This window comes from Sprattus sprattus, assembly GCF_963457725.1.
Source record: "Sprattus sprattus genome assembly, chromosome: 15".
NCBI lineage: Eukaryota > Metazoa > Chordata > Actinopteri > Clupeiformes > Clupeidae > Sprattus > Sprattus sprattus.
In genome coordinates, this window is record NC_137913.1 from 11,257,901 (window position 1) to 11,277,539 (window position 19,639).

Consider the following 19,639-nt stretch of genomic DNA (forward strand, 5'->3'; position numbering starts at 1 on the left):
CCACAGGGCAATTCATTGTTTTAGCATGATCTTAAATTTGACGTTGATAGGCCTCATTCCGGTGCAATATTTTGATTTTAAAATCTGTAAAATGTTTTGTTGTCCCTGCTAGGATGTTTTGCGGGACCAAAATCCCGCCCGTTTTGTAGTTTTTCCACACCACTCCCTATCTTAAGGTTCCGCCTATCAGGTCGCAGATTCATTTTCGAACGCAGAGCTCCGTAGGCTGCCCGCGAGGAGGCGGAGCACGTGTTCAGTTTGCGCTTCTTGCGCGAGGCGGGTTCTTACCGGGGGGAGCGCGTGAGAGAATAGGTTGTGCGATTGTACGCGTGTGTGTGTTTGCATTCCCTCGCGAGCGCAGCACACTTATTTTCTTATATTCTGGTCCTAAATTGTAGGCAGAGTATAAATTCCAATCTGTAGCGTATTTTCAAGCGATTTGTTACTCAACCAGCGAAAATCATGTCAGCCTCAGCGGCTAAAGTGAGTAAAAAGGAGCTGAACTCAAACCATGACGGAGCGGAGGAGACCTCTGGTAAGGAATGGCGGCCTTGTGAGCATCGCCATTTTCACTTTCTCTTGTTCCTCATTAGGGAGTCATGTATATGTCTTAGATATTTTAAGCTGTATGTAATTTAACAACAGTCTTGTATGTTGCATATGATTTCTGCTCGTCCTGGCTGGGTCTTGGTAAGCTCTCGAGCCCATTTGAGTGCTGGAAGGCACACCGGTGGTGGAGGCCATATTGATATCGTTATGCTAGTTAGCTAACTAGCTAGCCTCACAATGCTGAATTATGTCACAATGCAAAGCTATGCATGTTTTATTAAATTTAGCCTCATAATGAGCACAAGAAAAGCGTCTGAATGTATTCTTGCACTTTATCGACATTTCATCTGCAAGGGTAGAATTTGTAAGAAGTGGTCCAAGTACGCCCGAAACACCAACTTAATGCATTGAATGAATCACTAGAACTGCGCTAGCCAACTAGCCAGCCACTATTGTTGTTTTGCCCCGCCGCCATGATGTCGCCAGCTAGCCAAAATTAGCATGCAAGCTAATGTTGTCCAACGTTGCTTCGAGTTGATCTGAACCATTGACTATAGCTGCAGCGTATGTGGGCATTTCATAACAAAATTTGAAACGGGGCGACATTGAAAATCAACTTTTGGCCGTAGCACGCGCTTTGGTTTTGTGGTTTGTATTTGACCATTAGCTGCTTGGCTAACTTTTGCACGCAGTCAGAAACACTTTCATTACCGAGGCAGGAACGGACGCCCTGCGAGCTGCCGCACATTTAAACCACGCGGGCGGCAGTCTCCAGGTGCAGGAAATGTCGTTCGAGCGCTCTATAGTTAACGTTAGTGTTAATTTTGTGAAGTTGTTTTACAAGTAACGTTAATTCGAGCAACACTCCTTGAAATGTCCGTCGATTGTTGATTTTAAAGGGTGTTTGTTTTTCTTTCGCTAATATCAGGAAGGCCATATAAAGCAATGGCCAACTATAGGCTCTCCGCACACGCAATTTAATTGTAGAATGGGGAACGATGTTATACTGGATGTTCCTAACTGAAATAACTTGACTAATAGGGGAAATGGATTTATTTGAATTTGAGTGTGATGGGTAATCGGTTATTAAATTGTATTTGTTAAAGTTGACACGTTCGTTTCATATAATTTTGCAGAAAAAGAGCAACAGGAAGCCATCGAACACATCGACGAAGTACAGAATGAAATTGACAGGTAATAAGTTGCTGTATCTCGCAAAAATAAACTTGAAATGTGCATGATTCATTTGAAGTTTAACATTTATAATATACTGGTGTTTGTGTTTGTTCGCAGACTTAATGAGCAAGCAAGCGAGGAAATATTGAAAGTTGAACAGAAATACAACAAACTCCGTCAGCCCTTCTTTCAGAAGAGGTCAGAACTGATCGCCAAAATCCCTAACTTCTGGGTCACAACTTTCGTCAACCACCCTCAAGGTAAGTTTGCCTCAGGATTTAACCTGATCGCCCATATTGTGCAAACTCACAGAAGAAAAAAGTAAAAGATAAAATACATGTTCAAAAAAGTGGACACTGGTGACCGTGCCCCCTCAGATGGAATTATGCTTTGTGTCTTAATTTTTCATCTTCTCGCTTCAGTGTCTGCTCTTCTTGGTGAGGAGGACGAGGAAGCCCTTCATTATCTGACCAGGGTGGAAGTGACTGAGTTCGAAGATATCAAGTCAGGATACAGAATAGATTTTGTAAGAAATGTTTCTGTGTATGTTTTGATGCTATGGGGATAATCAACAATCATATTCTTGTGGCAATAACTGAAGTTTATAGTTTGCCTTTCTTCTGTCTTCTCTAATTCTAGTACTTTGATGAGAATCAGTACTTTGAAAACAAAGTTCTTTCCAAAGAATTCCACCTGAACGAAAGTGGGGACCCGACTTCAAAGTCAACAGAAATCAAATGGAAATCAGGAAAGGTGAGTTACCTAGTCTTTTACGTCATGTTATGAGACACACTGTTTTGTGTAACATTCACTAGTCGTTCATATTTTGTTGGACAGTTATGGCTTTGAGATTGTCTTCAATAGTGCACTTTTTAGGACAAATTTTTTTTTTCTGGATCGACCTCACACTCACTGTCATGTTAAGTCAGTGGTGACCATTGGCAAGTTTTAGACCAACCCAGTAATGATGGATGTTGAAGTCTGTAGTGTTAGCTTGGGTAAACATATCCGCTCGGGGAAAAGAACAGAGTTATCAGTACTTAGATTATTTGTCATCCAACAGCCAAGTCAAGATGTTCTTTGCCCTGATAGTCACTGAAAACACAAATCACTGCTCATGAAAAGTACTCTTCTCTTTGTGCTTCAGAAATTGGCTAAACCACACTAAGGTTAATTATGCAGTTTACTCCAACTACAAAAATAAATAAATGTGTGTTCATGGTAAGGTACAAGTGGCCTGGGAGCATAATACATAAAAAACTAATGGAAATGAAATGGTTACAGCGAATGCTTTTCCAAGTGTTAATGCATGTAGAAAACTATCGTACCCTAGTGGCAACATTTTGATTTGTTAGCTTAATTATTATAATTTTTTCCTCCTCCTTTCTTTCCCCTGTATCTTCACAGGATCTCACCAGTCGATCTGGGCAGACACAGAATAAGGCCGGCAGGAAGAGGCAACACGAGGAGCCTGAGAGTTTCTTCACCTGGTTTACTGACCATTCCGACTCAGGGGCCGACGAGCTGGGAGAGGTCATCAAGGATGACATCTGGCCCAACCCCCTGCAGTACTACCTTGTAAGTGACTTACTGACACACATTCACATATGTATACAGATATACTCCCACATACTGACTGTTTCTGGTCTGGTCAGGATTGAAGGCCCTTACAGATCAGTACATCAACTCATAACCTTATCAGTTTCACTGAGGACACAGACATATTAACTGCCACCGACGGAATACAATGTTAAAGTTTAAGGTCACTGTCTGCACAGGGGTTTGTAGAGGCAACTGAAGAACCTCTTGATTGTTCCATGGTTTCTGAAGTTAGTTTTTTGAGGACTACCATCACAAATATGTGATAAGAATGTTGCTAGCACAAGGTTACATTTGTCAGTGTAATAATTAAAGTTTAAAATGTCATTGTGCTGCAAGTCATTCTGAACTAATCCTTAAAGGGTTTCTCTATCAGATTCAGTGTGTTTAGTTCTAACTTTCATCTTCAAACAGGTGCCCGACATGGACGATGAGGGCGAGGGTGAAGATGACGAAGAAGATGAAGAGGGTCTGGAAGACATAGACGAAGAGGGCGAAGATGACGGTGAAGAGGATGAGGACGAGGAAGATGGGGATGATGGAGAGGTACGTTGTCTTCATGTTGTGTGATTCTCCTGTAATGTCAGTACTAATGTTGTATTTGCATGAGCTGATTGACCGTTGACATTTGACCAACCTCTGTTCCACCATTTCCAGGACGACGACGGGGAGGACGACTAAACCCGAACAACAGGATGTGCCCTCTTCTCTTCTTTTCCCCCACTTGATTCTCCAGCATTTTTTTTGTTTTGTTTTCTCGAAAGCAGGATGCTTTCTCTTTATTTCGTGCTCCTTTCCTCCGTTGAACCACCTCCCCAGACAGTGCCATGTCTAAGGTCCCCCCCCCCTCTCCTCTTTGACGGACTCATAATAAACTGACTGCAAAACCCATGGCACTCACCATCTCAGTTCCCCAGATGTATTTGAGGTAAACGACAAACTTAGTGTCAGCACGCCATCTGGAGTAGATCAAACCATAAATAGCAATTTATATATATGTACAAATATGTATAATTTTCTTCCTGTAAAAGGTTGTGTGGAGAGAGAGAGAAAAAAAACATTGAACAAAAGCCATGGTGCAGTGAACTGCTAGTTTTAGCATTCTACCACAGGTTTGTTTTTTCTTTCTTTCAGTATGGCATTAAGGCCCTTTCAGATGTTTTTCCTGCCACGTGGTTTAACAGTAGTATTTACCAGCTCATTCCTGTCACCTCTTGTAACGTTGTTTTAAGGTCATTTTTAGGGTGGGATGGGGTCTTTGAAGGGTTGTGTATGGGAAGGGTGGGTTTGACACCATTATTGAGTTTTACTTTGATTTTTAACTGTATTGTTTTACAGACATCCACAAGATTTGAAATGACTTTTTGATAAAGAAAATAAAACTAAAACAGGAAAAAAAAAATGCCTTTTGGCCCCCCTGCCTCAGCAAAATTAATTGGAATCTACAACTAATCTACTTGATATTTACACAGAGGGTTAACCCCCAAAATGTTGAAGTTACTTTGGTAAAATAAAATTAAATGTGGACACATGTTTCAGATTATTCCCGACACTTGTCAATTTGGGAGTAACAAACACTACTACAGAAGAGCCACAAGTTTTTATTTGAAAAAAATATTCTTTGAAATTTGGTAAATAATCTTGTCCTTGATGGTCTGCGACGTCAGCTTCTGAAGGACTTCGGGGAAACGAGGAGTGAAGAAGCAAAATGTTCCCGAAGAAGCCTCTGGATGATCAGTGCCACAAATGTCTGCTGGGAGTCTTCAAACTGCTCCGTGGCGATTGTTGAGGGCCAGTCACTGGGTTGAAGCGCCCAACCTGAAATGTACAAGTGATATAAATAACCTTTCCACAAGTGACATTTTCAACTCAACAAATGCATTTAAGCATAGAGATGTGATCAAAAGTGTGACTGACCCAGGTGAACTCTGCATCGCGGGCATGTCGCCACTGTCCAGGAGAAGCCGGGAAACCAGGTGAAGTGCTTCTCGGCGGGCCAGTGTTTCCTCACGTCGGCTCTCTTGAAAGTTATGACTTCAAACTGATAACCCTGAGGGTTTTCAAACAACTGAACAGGGACCCTTTTCTCTCCAACGACTGTGTCGTTTCGATATGAAAGTGCAAGGCGGCTGTGCACATAGCTGGCGTCTGACTCGAGTGCAATTTCATGTCCACACGATCTGCACAACAGCAGATCGCCACTTGCGGAGGTACTACACGCACGGCTGTATTCAAGGCAAAGCGATACAACCAAACACTGAAGGAAAAACGTGAGCTGTAGACGCTTGAATACGCCCATCTCTGAACTGCATCTTCGCTGCTCCATCATGCTGGTAGTGCAACTGGTTCAGTACGATGCGTCTAAAGTCCCATATGTTGTCCAATAGGAAGACAATCTAGTTCCGCCCTATTGTTTTGCATACGTAAGTACGTTACACTTCAGTTAACGCAAAAGTAGGTTTTGTAACACGTTGCCAATTTCATTGAATCACAGAAAATAGTTCAACAGTTTAACGTTTCAAAGTTATGGTTGACATCTTACCATCTCGTATTTATGTGCGCTCTATGCACCGTGGATTCTAAACGTCAATGTAGAGCGTTGTAAGGAAAAAAAATCCTTCCTAAAATCTACAGCGCCCCCTACATAGGAGGACCACACAAATGCTTGAAACTTCATTCGTTTTTCTAGAAAAATCAACCAAGGCGTGTTTAAAACATTCAAGATGACCGTAAGTGTATCATGAAGGGTTTATTGCATTGAATTAGTAGCAATACAAAAGGTGAAACCTACTACAAAACTTACCAATCTGTGGTGTTGATCCCAAACATTTCAGAAAAAATCATGTTGGCTGTGTGTCTGAGCTCTGTGAGCAGAGTACTTTGGTACGCAGGACTGACTATTTTAGTGCCTGTTTATTTGAGTCTGACCATTTTAAATCAGTGTGATAAACCTGAAAGACCAAAACCAAATTGAAGAAATATTAATTAAACATACAATGTCAGCTGATGAGCACAACAAAGCAAAATAAAACAATTACTCCATCTGTAATTGACTGACCTTGTGTAATGACCGTTGGGACTTCTTTAGTGAATAACATCACACAAACAAACTCTGAGGTTAAGATGTGCACATTTTATTACAGGTAAAGCATGCTTTATAAAAGCATGAATACAGCACCCTTCATTTCATTTATGCACAGGTAGAATACACCATGACATTAAAATGCACTTGAATGGCTTAAGCAGAACTGTCATGATTAACGATCAATCTATTAATGCAAATAAATAAAAGACAAAAAGTAGTGTCGGTGTCCCCCTAAAATGAGAACACTGAAGACTTTACATCTGAGATAGCCGAGAACATTACAAGCTCAAGTCTACGCTAAGCCAGTTAGCTAAAACCCACTTAGCTGACTTCCCCACATCACGTCAGATTTCATATAATGTGAAAAAGATGCCCCACAACAAAAGATCCATGCATGGTTTGGACACTATACTCTTACTGTATAAGGCAGCAAAACACCCTAAACTGGCTTAAGGCTTAATACCACGAAGGGCAATATGAACACAGACAGTGCGTTGTTAATGACATATGGAACCGACGGTTGGACGGAACCGCTGTGAGGCTGCGTAGCATGCAAACGTAGCGCGAATGTGTGAGGTTTTTTTTAAGACTGCAGCAGCTATTCAGGGTAGTCAGGACACTTGACGGCTGGCCGGTGGATCCATGCGTTCAGAGGAAGACGCCAAATCACCAGTCAAGTCCTTCCCAGGAAAGCGCTCCGGCGAGAGCCACCTATCAGGTCCTCCAGAAGCCAGGGAACAGCTGCCCCTTGGGAGGTGGGATCTGTTTGGTTCTCAAAGCATTCTAGGAAGGAAAACCACACTTATGATGAGTAATCCGACAGCTGGTGGTTAGAGACAGATCCTACTTTTTATTTTACAACATATTAAAGCCAACATGTTTCCAAACATCATTTCACATGAAGTTCGCTCCTGGACTAACACCACACCTCGGTCATTTACATTTGCATCAAGCTGAAATCTCTGGGGCTCAATTTTGATTAAAATAGCTATAAGCTGATCCACCTGCCTTCATGCTAAATGTAATCCCTACTCACAAACAGTGCTCTTCTAGCGCCAGAAGGAAGTGTCCCGACCACAGTGGCCACAGTAAACACATGTCACTGAGTTGAGCAGACACGGCTCTGGTTCTCAGCACAGACCGGTGTAGATCGGTTTGCTCACCTCCAGGAACTGCTTCAGCCGCATGACGGACCCCATCTGACCGGTGCTGGTCACCGCCTCGATCCTGCACGAGAGAAACACTGCAGTCAGTAAAGCATTGGAGCAGGTTAGAAAGATAGAGCGTCGGCGTGTGTCTGTGAGCCTTGTATGACTGGGAGAACTGGGATGGGGCAGCAGCAAGAGAGCTTTCTGTACGTGACAATAGTATACGCTGTACAGAACAGCCACTGATAATTATTCTATTTTCAGTGTTAATTTTGTACATTGAACCATAATGGTCTGCCCATATCAGTCGTGAATCTAGGAGAGTGATTACATACATACTTAAATACTTCCACACTTAAATCAATACTTCTATACTTACACACACAGTAACTGTACATAAAAGCAAACACACAGACTAAGAACACACATTGAGTGGGTGGTACCTGGGAAAGTAGTCGTCCTTGATGAGGAAGATGACTTTCCAGAACTGGCCCTGGTACTGTTTCATAAGTGCATGACCACACACCTGAATGGACAAACACATTAAATCACATTGTCAATAATACCACTAATGTAGACAACCATGTAAGACCAAGACTGATACAGCTAGAAGTAATGGAGTGAAGTCTGATTCCCCCCAGAACCTTCCCCAGGGGCTGCCGTTTACCTCCAGGAAGTCAAAGAGGAGGGTGGCCGTGACGTCAGCCAGAGGCTCCATGTTCAGCATCTGGGCCAGCCAGCGCCAGCCGTGGTTCAGCCCGTGTGGGTCAGGCTGTGTGTGAAGGACAACAGAACAACATGAAGACAGTCAGCTATGCTGCTCGGCAAACAAATAATTTAACATAATACAGCAAAAATAATCTAACCAATCTTAAAGAAAGTGACTGTAATGTTCCATTAAGCAATAACTAACCAGTACTTAGTGTCATGGACTGCACACCTTATTTGATGAAGGATGGATGGTTGGGTGGGTATGTGTGTTTAAAAGCAGTGACTGTATTGTTTGTTTGTTGATGTGAGGTCATCTGAGCTGAGTAATGGGGTGTGTGTGTGTGTGTGTTTAAAAGTTGTTACTGTACCCCTTATAAGTTGGTGTTAGGCCATATGCGCTAAGTAATGGTCAGGGTGAGTGTGTGTGTGTTTTATAGAGCTGTGACTGTACCGTTTGTTTGTTGGTGTAAGGCCATCGGAGCTGAATGATGGCGGCGTAGAGGCGGATCATCCCAGACATCCTCTTCAGGAAGCTGTCCTGTGCCTCCACTCCTGAGTCCTCCACACGGTATCCCAGGATCCTGTGGGTGAAGAAGCATGTCAGTATAGGCACCACACAATCTCACTACATCACGTGCGCTCGCTGTCTCTCAACACATCATATGATACTCTATCTTACCAATTCACACTCTCTCTTTCACACACACACATCACGCTCTCTCTCTCTCACACACCACATCACGCGCTTTCTCTCTCACACACACATCACATCACGCTGTTTCTCATATAAACAGATGAACAATAAGGTTAAAAGTCGGAAACAAAAGGCTAAAAATATCTGCTGTAAAAAAAACACAACTTTACACACATTCTTTGAATCATTTGGGACCACTCTTTTGATGAGTTACACGCTACATCTTCACAAAGGAGAAACAGGCCACGTTTCTGCAAAGTCTGAATTTATAAAAGTCAACCCAACGGCTGTTCCATCTTTTCTGACCTACAGCCGAGCTATGCTGTGTTTCATTGACCTCTCAACTTTAGGGTTAAGAGGGTTTGCCATTTAACCCCATTTCCTAGACGGTCCCGATTAATTTCACTGCAACAGCTTTGCGAGACTTTCTGTACGCAATGATTTGCCGGCGCATCTCTAGTGGTTTCTGAGCAGTGGTGTAGTCCAGGGAGTATACCCACTTATTTTTCAGGCAACAGGGCGTATACCCACTTCTCAAAACAGGGGGTTTATCCTGTGCTGTATGGGATGCTTAAAAGAAATGCGAGATTAAGAGTAGAGCACTTATCCAGGGACCACTACACCACTGTTTCTGAGCCTTGTGGGGCGTCCGCAGCATCGGTCCCTTCATGACCATGGCGCTTACCTCTGGTAGTCCTCCACAGAGGTGCCCTCCTTCATGGGGGGGTAGTAGGGCACGGAGTAGGGGCACTTCTTGTGCAGGTGCGCCAGGATGAGGTCGCCCACTCTGGGGTGGAGTTCCCACACGCCGGAGGCCACCACCGCGATAGGGAAGGCGGCCTCGTGGTGAGACGCCACCTCCTCCTCGCCTTGTTTCTATGGGGACAGTCACATGTGCACGTCTGAGGGTTTGTAGCATTACACTAATTAATGGTTAAACGAAAACACGTAAACACAGCACTGTGTCAAAGGTCGGAGAACTTCCTGAGCAGCCCCTCTTAATAAGGATAATAGCATTCCAAATAGTTGCACTTACCAATTAAATACACAGTACCACTATGCATACAAGGAATATTATACTGCAAGAGGCAACCTACTAGAGACCTAGTTGAAAAGTTTTAGCCATAGCTGCATAAACAGAGACTCACCACAAATTTCTCAGCCAGTTTGTAGCTCACAAACTCCAGTCCGTGAGGATGGAGGGAAGTGGACACAGACTTGCCTCCAGAGACCACGGGTCGCCCTGACAACAGCTTGTCAATCTTGTCAAATACCTCCCTCAACTTGGACCCTGGGGAATATGAATGGAAAAGGGACATTTGGTCAGCATGTTTACCCTGATCTGATAATTGACTGGATAAGCTAACTAAGGATGTACGAGAGTGGCTGAGGTTCTAAGTGTTCTATTAGAACCTGGTGCTTAGGACAGACACCAACCCCACCAATCAGTTTTGCATTAAAATATGTACACCCTGCAAATAGGAGTTGTACTTTAGATGAAAGGAACTTACCTGATACACTGGAGATTTGGCTGACAGGGATGCTAGCAGCCTTCTGAAGCTCCATTCGCATTTTCTTGGTCTGTAAAACACGCATATTTATCAACAACTGCATAAATAGGCCAAACCAAAGTTAGTCTTCACATGTAACAGGTGCAAAAAAAGCTAAACAAAAGGCGGAACAAACCTGCATGTCTTTTGTGTTATTCAGGTCTTCAAAAGACTGCGCACACTGATAGGCTGCTTCCTGTAGTTCTTTAAACCACTTGAGAGTGCTCTCATCAGCACTGTTCTGTAAGCCTGAAAGACACAACACCACATCATGGCATGATCCTCAGGGGCACCTCTACCAACATCCTTCACAAACATCAAACATCTCGCCCTGATATACCTTTGGCTGGACCAGACTACAGGACTACACATAAGCACTGATGTAAATATACTGGGGAGGGGAAAAGAACACAACAATGTTTTGGGTAACACGGTAGCAATTCGCCATCAGACGTGCATGTATGCAGGTGTTGATGCACCTCAAAATTAAAACAACAGGACAAAGATGTTGGTGTGTTTTTTTTAAGTTGTGTTCCAATCTAACCAGCCTTAGGATCTGCGTGTCTGTCTACTCTACAATACCTCGTGCACCACCCTGGTAAACCTGACATCTGCCCTAACCCAATATTATATATAACAGTCATGTACACGCTACGTGATGATCCACAAAATATCTAAACGAAGACAGCTCCCCAGCCTCTGTACCCTTTTTTTTGGCCTTCTCTTTGGCGGAGAGCGCAGCGTTCTTCTTCTCCTGCTCCTGCTGGGCCTGCAGTTCGGCCTGCTTGCGCAGATTCTCCTCCTCCTCCTGCTCCCTCCTCCTCCGCTCTACTTCCTGGGACACCTGCTGCTGCAGCTCCCGCACCAGCGAGCGCATGTCCTGCAGCGCCCGCTCCACCACTGCCATGTCCTCCACACTCGGGAACTCGCCCTGCGCCCAGACACACACACACACACCTCCATTGGCATCAAGCAAACACACCACAAAGTTTTCCCTCCCAAAAGAATGGGGTGGAGGTGAGAGGCAATCTCGTCATGCTGGATGACACACTGTTAGTCAGAGATTGAAAGAAGTTAGGCCGAATCTCGATTCTTCTTCTTGCCCCTTTGCTTAATCTTGTCTTAGTCTTAACCCTAGCACTTGCAAGTGTAAGGGCCAAGGGCTGAGATCTTTCCCCTATGAAATGAGACGCCACTAGGTTTCGGGTACGTCATGCGTGACTGTATGAGCTATGAAACTAGCGATTTAAAAAAAAGTCTAATGAAGAACATGGTTGCAAATATATATGTATACAACTGTGTAGAGCACGAAACAAGACTGTCGTCATTTTTAAATTAATTATAAGCCAAAAATACTTACATGTAGTGTATTTAGCATGATGGCTGGCAAGCTACCATATAAGCCAATGGAGTGGTGGTATACGCGCTAAATGTATCCTAAAACTACCGTTTGAAAGCTTCAGTTAAGACCTAAAATACTATACATCGTTCGAGTAGCACATTTCAGATCAAACCGAGTCATTATAAACATGTAAAAAGTTGTGTAGATAGCTTTATTCATGTAAAATATTCCTCGCTTCAAGCAGCCATGTTTTTTTGAAAATTCCCGAGCTGGTTTCGCGGTGTGCTCTGGGATAGCCCTTGGAGTTAAGGTAGCCCTCCGATCATCTCAAAAACGAGGGCCATACACCCCTTAACCTTACCCCTTAATCTTGATCAAGTTGGGTATTGAGACACCACTAGCTCTCACATGAACGCGCAATTTCAAGGGTAAGGGGTAAGATAAGGGGTAAGGGGAAGTATTGAGATTGGGCCTTAGTCAGAGCAGAAAGAGAGAGATAAACAGATGAACAGAGAAGAAAGAGATAAAGACAGACAGACAGACAGACAGACAGACAGACAGACAGACAGACAGACAGACAGACAGACAGACAGACAGACAGACAGACAGACAGACAGACAGACAGACAGACAGACAGAATCCACTGACCTCTGCCGTGGTGCGCACCACCTCAGACACCTGCGAGCAGAGCTGGTTGCCGCGGGTGATGAGGGACGCGTGGTCGAGGGCGGTGGCGGGCTCCAGGAGCTGGTGCAGCTGTAGCACCTCCTCCTGCACGGCGTTGAGTGCCCGCAGACGCTCCCGCCCATCCGTCTGCCGCTGGCGCTCGAGCTCTGCCTCCCTCAGACGCTGCTGCTCAGCCTCCCGCAGACGCAGGTTCAGGATCTATCACCATGGAAACGGTCAGGTGTCAATCAGAGAGTGAGTGAGTAAGTGAGCGTGACATTGAAAGAACGATCCATAGTGCTGAAAGACTGGCTTTGGTTCAGGGTTATTAGGAGCTTTACTGAAACACTGAAATAGAAACAGAAACGGGTTCTCCCCTTCCTTTTCCAGAGAGGCTTTTTTCGAGAGATGATGAGAAACGCAAGAGAAGGTCAGACAAGTGTCCCAGTTCAGAAGCTACCTTGATTCTTTTCTGATGTTCTTCTTTCATTTTTTCCTGGCGCCCTAGGCTCTCCTGTGCCCTAGAGAAAACAGGAAAAGGGAAAGTATTTAGCAGACGCTTCTGTCCAACGCAACAGAACTTTGAAAGTCACTGCACTTAGGAAGGTTATGTCTCAGACTTAAAAGTGATCATTATATAATTCTATAGACTTTGACTCACAAAGACTAAGCTTACCGTAATTTCCAGACTATAAACCGCTACTTTTTTCCCACGCTTTGAACCTCGTGGCTTAAACAATGACGCAGCTAATGTATGGATTTATCCCGCTTTCGCAAGCTTAGTGGCGCCAAAAAACTGGGCAAAAAAACACATTCTGTGACTATGCTCAGTTTTTGGTGTGAGGAATTGACTCAAAAAAGACAACTAAAGCTTTCAGAGGGAAGAAAAATCAGATGGCCCTGACCTAAAAAATGAGCTCGAAGACTGGCTCAGAGAACAGATGGCCGAGGTGTTTCAACTGGGCAGATCCGACTGAAAGCCAAACAATCGCCACCGCAATGAAGTTTGAGGATTTTAGAGGTGGACCATCGTAGTGTCTCAGATTTATGAGACGTCAAGGCCTGTCCATCAGGGTACGGACGTCTCTGTGTCAGCAGCTCCCTCCCAACTACGAGGAAAAAGTATCAAACTTCTGAAAATTCACTGAAAAATAGCGGAGCATTCCAGTGGCCCGCACAACATCATAAATATGGATGAGGTTCCTCTGACGTTTGACCTGCCTCTCACTCGGACTGTCAACAGGAAAGGCGAATCATCCGTCACGCTGAAAACAACTGGGCATGAAAAAACGCACTTCACCTGTGTTCTGAGCCGCACGGCATTGGGAGAAAAGCTTCCACCGATGGTGATTTTTAAACGCACGACCTGCGGCTTATAGACACGTGCAGCTTATATATGTTCAAAATAGTAATTTTTTCAAAATTCAGTGGATGCGACTTATATTCATGTGCGCTCAACAGTCCGGAAATTACGGTAACCAAAAATGTCATACACCACAAGGCCTGCAGGGTTACTAAAGCGACACAGAATCTCCAAACGGTTTGTGTTGTCCTCTGCTCCCACAGTCACGCTGATGCCTCACACACAGAACAGCACATTTAAAGGTCACCGGCTGCTGCCCACTCCATGTCCACCTCACGCCCTAAACTACATTTCCCAAAAGCACTGAGCAACCGCCATGATGTCTGTAGAGAGAGGGTTGGAAATGATAGTCTCTCCATCATTTGACAAAGGTGGCAGCTAAACAGTGCTTTTGGGAAAGGCCCCACCCTGGTTCGTGCCCCACCACCTACTCTTTGTCTAGCATGTCCCTCATGCTCTGGAACTCCTGCCGCTGCTTCAGCTCCATCAGCTCCTCAAAGCGCTTCAGCTGCTCCGACTCCAGGCCCGCTACCGTGGCAACCAGATGCTCCTGAAGTTCCACGCGCCGGTTCAGCGCCGCCTGTTGTCAGAGCATAAAAGCGGTTACCACAAGACGCCACACAGTGTGTGCGTGTGTGTGTGTGTGTGGAGGATGGTGGTAGATGGCGATTATCATACACTGACTGAGAATTGTATATGTATGCTGCATAATTGTAATCATGAACACAGAATTAGTTGACCCTCATAATGTATCTCCATGTATTGCTTAACTGCACTGTAATGCAGACACTGCCCTGCTTAGGCAAACCCCCACACATAAACAAAGGAAGACTTTGTGGGGTCTGACGTAAAGAGCAAACCTTGGCTTTAGCACGGTGTTTCTCCTCACAGATGCGGATGAACCCGGCCACCTGAGTCGCCTTTGGAGACATCAACGAGATGGCGGGAGGTGGGGTCGGGTTGGCCACCGGACTGAGGTCTGCCTCATCCTCCTCCTCTTCCTGTCACAAAGGAAACATTTCCAATGAATGTGTCTTTCAACCACATGGTCATAAACATACACTGAATGATCATCACTTTACTACATCATCATATATAATGGCCAACTCCATGTAGCCAAGTAATGCACAGTAACTCTTGATTAACAGTCAGGGAAAGCAGATAAGAGGTTGGGACCGTTAATTTAATTCCTATACTAACCGGTTGATCATCTTGTTTTGAGCTGGACGTTGGTGGAGAGGAGAGATGGAGTGGAGAGGCGCTGCGGGGCGAGGCCGGACTGAGAAGGGTCTGGTAGGGGCTGGTCGGAAGAGAGCTGGAGAGCGCCCCCTCTTCGGACAGACCCGGGCTAGTGTCTCGCGATGGGGAGGACAAGGAACGAGTCTTCTGCAGAGGCCGAGTGCTGAGTCTTTTCAAGATGAGTCCCGATAGAGGGGACAAACTGGGCGACTCATTGCAGCCGGCCAAGATGTCCTAGAGAGAGCCAAACCGTTAAGACCAGCCAGGTGCAGATGCATTAGGGTACCATACATTTAAATGCAGGGTACCATACATTTAAACGCAGCGTGAGACGGCATTTCCTACGATCATTGAGGTTAGATGACGTTAAATACCGTTACATTCCAAAGTACCATTCATATTTGACGACCTAAGCAGATGTTCAACGGATATAACCTAACGTCAACCCCTCACCTCTAAACTTGCAAACGACAGCAATCGCTTGCCAAACATGGGGGTCAAACGCATATTATCTGTAAAATATTGTTCTGTACAGAAAACATCTGAAGAATACCTCTAACTGACCGTATACAATCCCGTTCAATGACATGTGATAGGCTAGTGTCATTTAGCTAATATTAGCAAAGATGTTTGGAGGTAAGGGGTGCCATTCACCCTCTCCTAGTTAGCAAGCTAGCTAGCGACCTAGCTGAGACACAAACATGGTCCTACCTCTCCCCTCTCAAGCCAATCCGGGTTGTATTTAATTCTTCCTTTTGGAGAATTTTTCAAGGCATCTAGAGTATCCCATCGTAAACTCTCCGCAGGCATTTCATACACATAAAACAGAACACAGAAATTGGCCACTGATCATGCCAACTACGTGCTGACGGGGAAGCGCATGCACTGGAGGGATTCGAAAACTACGATTATACGCACTTCCGGTTCAGATTGACTGCTTCTTCGAGCCGCTGCTCAGTGGCTTTCTAGTTCAGGGACTACATGTCAGGTTCAGTCAGATAAGTGTTTCTTGTTCGTAAAAAATAAACAAAGGTTGCACAACATGCACAACATACGACATTTTCAAACAGCGTGTATTACACTAAATCAAATTCCAAGGCAGATTAGAGAGATGAAACATGAAAAGTCATGAATTGTTAAAAACTCAGCTGGATGGAGTCACTGTAGCTGCCAAATGTGAGGACCCTGCCTACAGTCACAATTCCATATTTAGAACTTCCTTCCTTGGGTCATCACAGGGCACCACAAGTGCTGCCTGCAAAACAGATAGTGTAATTTATCTCTGGCATACCGGAAATCTTTCGGGGGAACTAAATCAAACTATACTGTTAGTAAATATGTATTTAATTTACACAGTCCAAATATGCTTGCCTTGACTTACACTCTTTGTCTATTTGCACTTTGTTCCTATTCCTTCTTCTTCCTCTTTCTATCTTACCTTCATCTGCCATATCCTTTAGACCCCTTGTGGTCCAACTAATAAAGACTGTCACTATTTCCAGCCACCACCTCCTCTATCTCCTCCAGAAGCGTTATAACTTGACTTTGATCACACATTGGACCCCCGACCATTTGGGACCATGTTGTTCAGAGCGTGGTGCCTGTGACATCTCTTGACAATCCTCCACATCTCTCCACGATCCTCTTCAGAGGCTCTCCCTCAATTTTAATTTTTTTAAATGTAATATTTTAATATTTTTATTTAATATTTTAAATTATATTTTATTAGTGTTCAGAATCTCTCATACACATATTTCAATTTTTCAGATTCTATGTATAGAAATAAAAGAAAAACAATCAAACACATATGCAAGTAAAGAAACAAAAACAATATCAACATACTGGTAACAAAACAATAAATAAAACAGGGAGAAATTATTTTCCATAGAGTAAAGAAATACAGTCAGGCCATTTATCTGTGACATAGTTGCACCACTTTTGCCAGTGCTTAAGAAATGTTTCCAGTCTTTGGTTAACATGAGCTGTAATGTGGTCCATTCTGTAGATTTCTGTTACAATGTCTCGCCATGATGTTATTGTAGGACACTCTGGTAATAACCATTTTCTTGTAATAGACTTTTTACTGGCCACCAGCATTGCATTTATCAAGAGTCTGTCCCCTTTCAGCCAACTTTGAGGTATATTTCCAAGGTACAGAGTCTTAAAGTCCAAAGGAATGTCCTCGCAAAATATGTCCTGTAAAGCACTGTGACATCTCTTGACAATCCTCCGCATCTCTCCACAATCCTCTTTAGAGGCTCTCTCTCAATTTCTATGTACAGTTGAATGTGTGCCTACAATCCAGTCTGCATGCATGAGCAGCACTATTTGCATTTACATTTAGCAGACGCTTTTATCCAAAGTGATGGCAATTGCACATCAGGAGCAATTAGGGGTTCAGTGTCTTGCTCAAGGACACTTCGACAGGGAATTGAACTAGCAACCTTCTAATATAAGCGACTTCTCTACCTCCTGTGTCGCCCCCAGATGTCTTCTTCACTATAGTGTAACTCCACACCTTCTCTCCAAGAAGCTCCATAAGCTCACTGATGATTTTGCCATTAGCCAATGTGAACTCTGTCTCTGCAGGTGTGACCAGCAGGAGAGCATGGGGTCCAGGAGGACACAGACACACACTGTGCACATCTCCTGTTTTTTAATCATCTGTTTTTAATCATCTGACTTAGAGGAATGTCAACAACAGCGACCAGCCACCTTCTGACAGTTGTTTTTCTACTTGTATACATAAGGGTAGTCTCAGACTCCCAGCTGCCCAGAATGTTTTCTCCTGTTGAACTTTTTCCTGCAGATTCCAGACCCATCAGAACAATTCTGACCTCTGAAAGCTTGTGTTCATTACCTGTTTAATGAATTTAATGCATTGAAATTACATTGTATGAATAAATACAGCAGTTTGAAACTTTGCAATGCTTGTTTGCTCCACCACTTCTATGCCCGCTTCGAGACACCTGGGCTAGATAATGGAGCTGCTCCCCCACCTGCTGGCACAGACCACACAGCCATGGTAACAGCAGAGGAGGTTAGACTCATCCTCAGGTCTGTGAACACAAGGAAGGCAGAGGGACCAGATGGCATTCCAGGAAGAGTGATCAAAGAATGCGCATACCAGCTCGCAGATGTCTTTACGGACATTTTTAATATGTCTTTAGCCAAAGCTGTCGTACCAACCTGTTTTAAAACAGCCACTATTATACCTGTGCCCAAGCAAAGTAACATCAGCACCTTAAATTACTATAGACCTGTGGCGCTCACTCCCATCATCGCCAAGTGCTTTGAGAGGCTGGTGGCGAAGCGCGTTAAGGCTTTCCTCCCTCGCTCCCTGGACCAGCATCAGTATGCTTACAGGGAAAACAGGTCCACTGAGGACGCTATCGTCACAGCCCTCCATTCAACGCTGACACACCTGGACAAGAAGGAGACATGTAAGACTACTCTTTATAGATTACAGCTCGGCTTTTAATACCATCGTCCCCAACTGGCTGATCACCAAACTCCTTGATCTGGGCCTCAGCTACAGCCTGTGTATGTGGATTAAGGATTTCCTAACAGATCGCCCGCAGACAGTGAGACTGGGTCCTCACCAATCCTCAAGCCTGTCCCTCAGCACTGGAGCTCCACAAGGCTGTGTATTGAGTCCCCTGCTGTACTCCGTATACACATATGACTGCACCAACACCCATCCTTCAAATACTGTGATCAAATTTGCAGATGACACCACTGTGGTAGGACAAATCACCCATGAAAATGAAAGTGCCTACAGAGAGGAAGTTGACAGACTGCCAGAATGGTGTCAAAAAAACAACCTGACCCTGAATGTCAGAAAGACAAAAGAAATCATAGTCGACTTCAGGCGGCAAAAGGCGAACCCTCAACCCCTCATCATCAATGGTGAGGAAGTAGAGAGGACCTCCTGCTTTAAGTTCCTGGGGGTTATGCTCTCAGAGGACCTGAAATGGGTGATGAACACAACTGCCACAGTAAGGAAAGCACAACAGCGGCTCTACTTCTTGGGAATATTGAGGAAAAACAACCTGTCTCCCGAGCTGCTTAAGACTTTTTACCACTGCTGCATTGAGAGTGTGATCACATACTGTATCACTGCATGGTACGTCAACTGCACAGAAAAGGACAGGAAATCCCTCAGTCGGGTCATAAGGTCTGCTGAGAGAATAGTTGGACTTCCACTGCCTCCCCTGGACGACATCTTTAGGACGCGCTGCCTCCGCCGAGCATGTGGCATTTTAAAGGATGAGACTCATCCCGCAAACCATCTCTTCACCCTGCTACCCTCTGGCAGGCGCTACCGGGCCACTACAGCCCGCACCTCCAGACTGCAGAACAGTTTCATCCCCAGGGCCATCACAGAACTTAATAATCACACTACACTACTCTCCACCGAGCACAACTGCACTTTTGTTAGTGGTTGCACAAACAAATTTCGTTGTGTATCCAATGCACAATGACAAATAGAGTCTATTCTATTCTATTGTATAAGG

The 19,639-nt window shown here is 44.4% G+C and overlaps 2 protein-coding genes across 3 annotated transcripts; one reads left to right on the top strand and one right to left on the bottom strand.

Annotated features, from left to right (window-relative positions):
- Positions 1-300: 300 nt before the first annotated feature.
- On the top strand, positions 301-4,690 carry LOC308376676 (protein SET-like). The gene is made up of 8 exons (XM_080853114.1): positions 301-535; positions 1,686-1,743; positions 1,843-1,985; positions 2,148-2,251; positions 2,365-2,478; positions 3,133-3,303; positions 3,739-3,870; positions 3,982-4,690. The coding sequence occupies exons 1-8, from the start codon at positions 463-465 to the stop codon at positions 4,003-4,005; spliced, it is 819 nt and encodes a 272-aa protein (XP_080709240.1). The 5' UTR covers positions 301-462; the 3' UTR covers positions 4,006-4,690.
- A 1,747-nt stretch (positions 4,691-6,437) lies between these two features.
- Positions 6,438-15,989, bottom strand: gle1 (GLE1 RNA export mediator). Of its 2 annotated transcripts, none has more exons than XM_080852111.1 (16): positions 15,834-15,989; positions 15,084-15,356; positions 14,744-14,884; positions 14,315-14,463; positions 12,981-13,041; positions 12,503-12,739; positions 11,218-11,443; positions 10,649-10,761; positions 10,474-10,543; positions 10,111-10,253; positions 9,648-9,838; positions 8,720-8,849; positions 8,225-8,329; positions 8,001-8,083; positions 7,573-7,636; positions 6,438-7,192 (listed from the first exon to the last, which is right to left on the bottom strand). In XM_080852111.1, the coding sequence occupies exons 1-16, from the start codon at positions 15,930-15,932 to the stop codon at positions 7,124-7,126; spliced, it is 2,154 nt and encodes a 717-aa protein (XP_080708237.1). In that variant the 5' UTR covers positions 15,933-15,989; the 3' UTR covers positions 6,438-7,123. The 2 variants fall into 2 exon arrangements, with proteins under 2 accessions (XP_080708237.1, XP_080708238.1); XM_080852112.1 differs by lacking the exon at positions 15,834-15,989 and adding an exon at positions 15,676-15,738.
- Between the last annotated feature and the right edge of the window lie 3,650 nt (positions 15,990-19,639).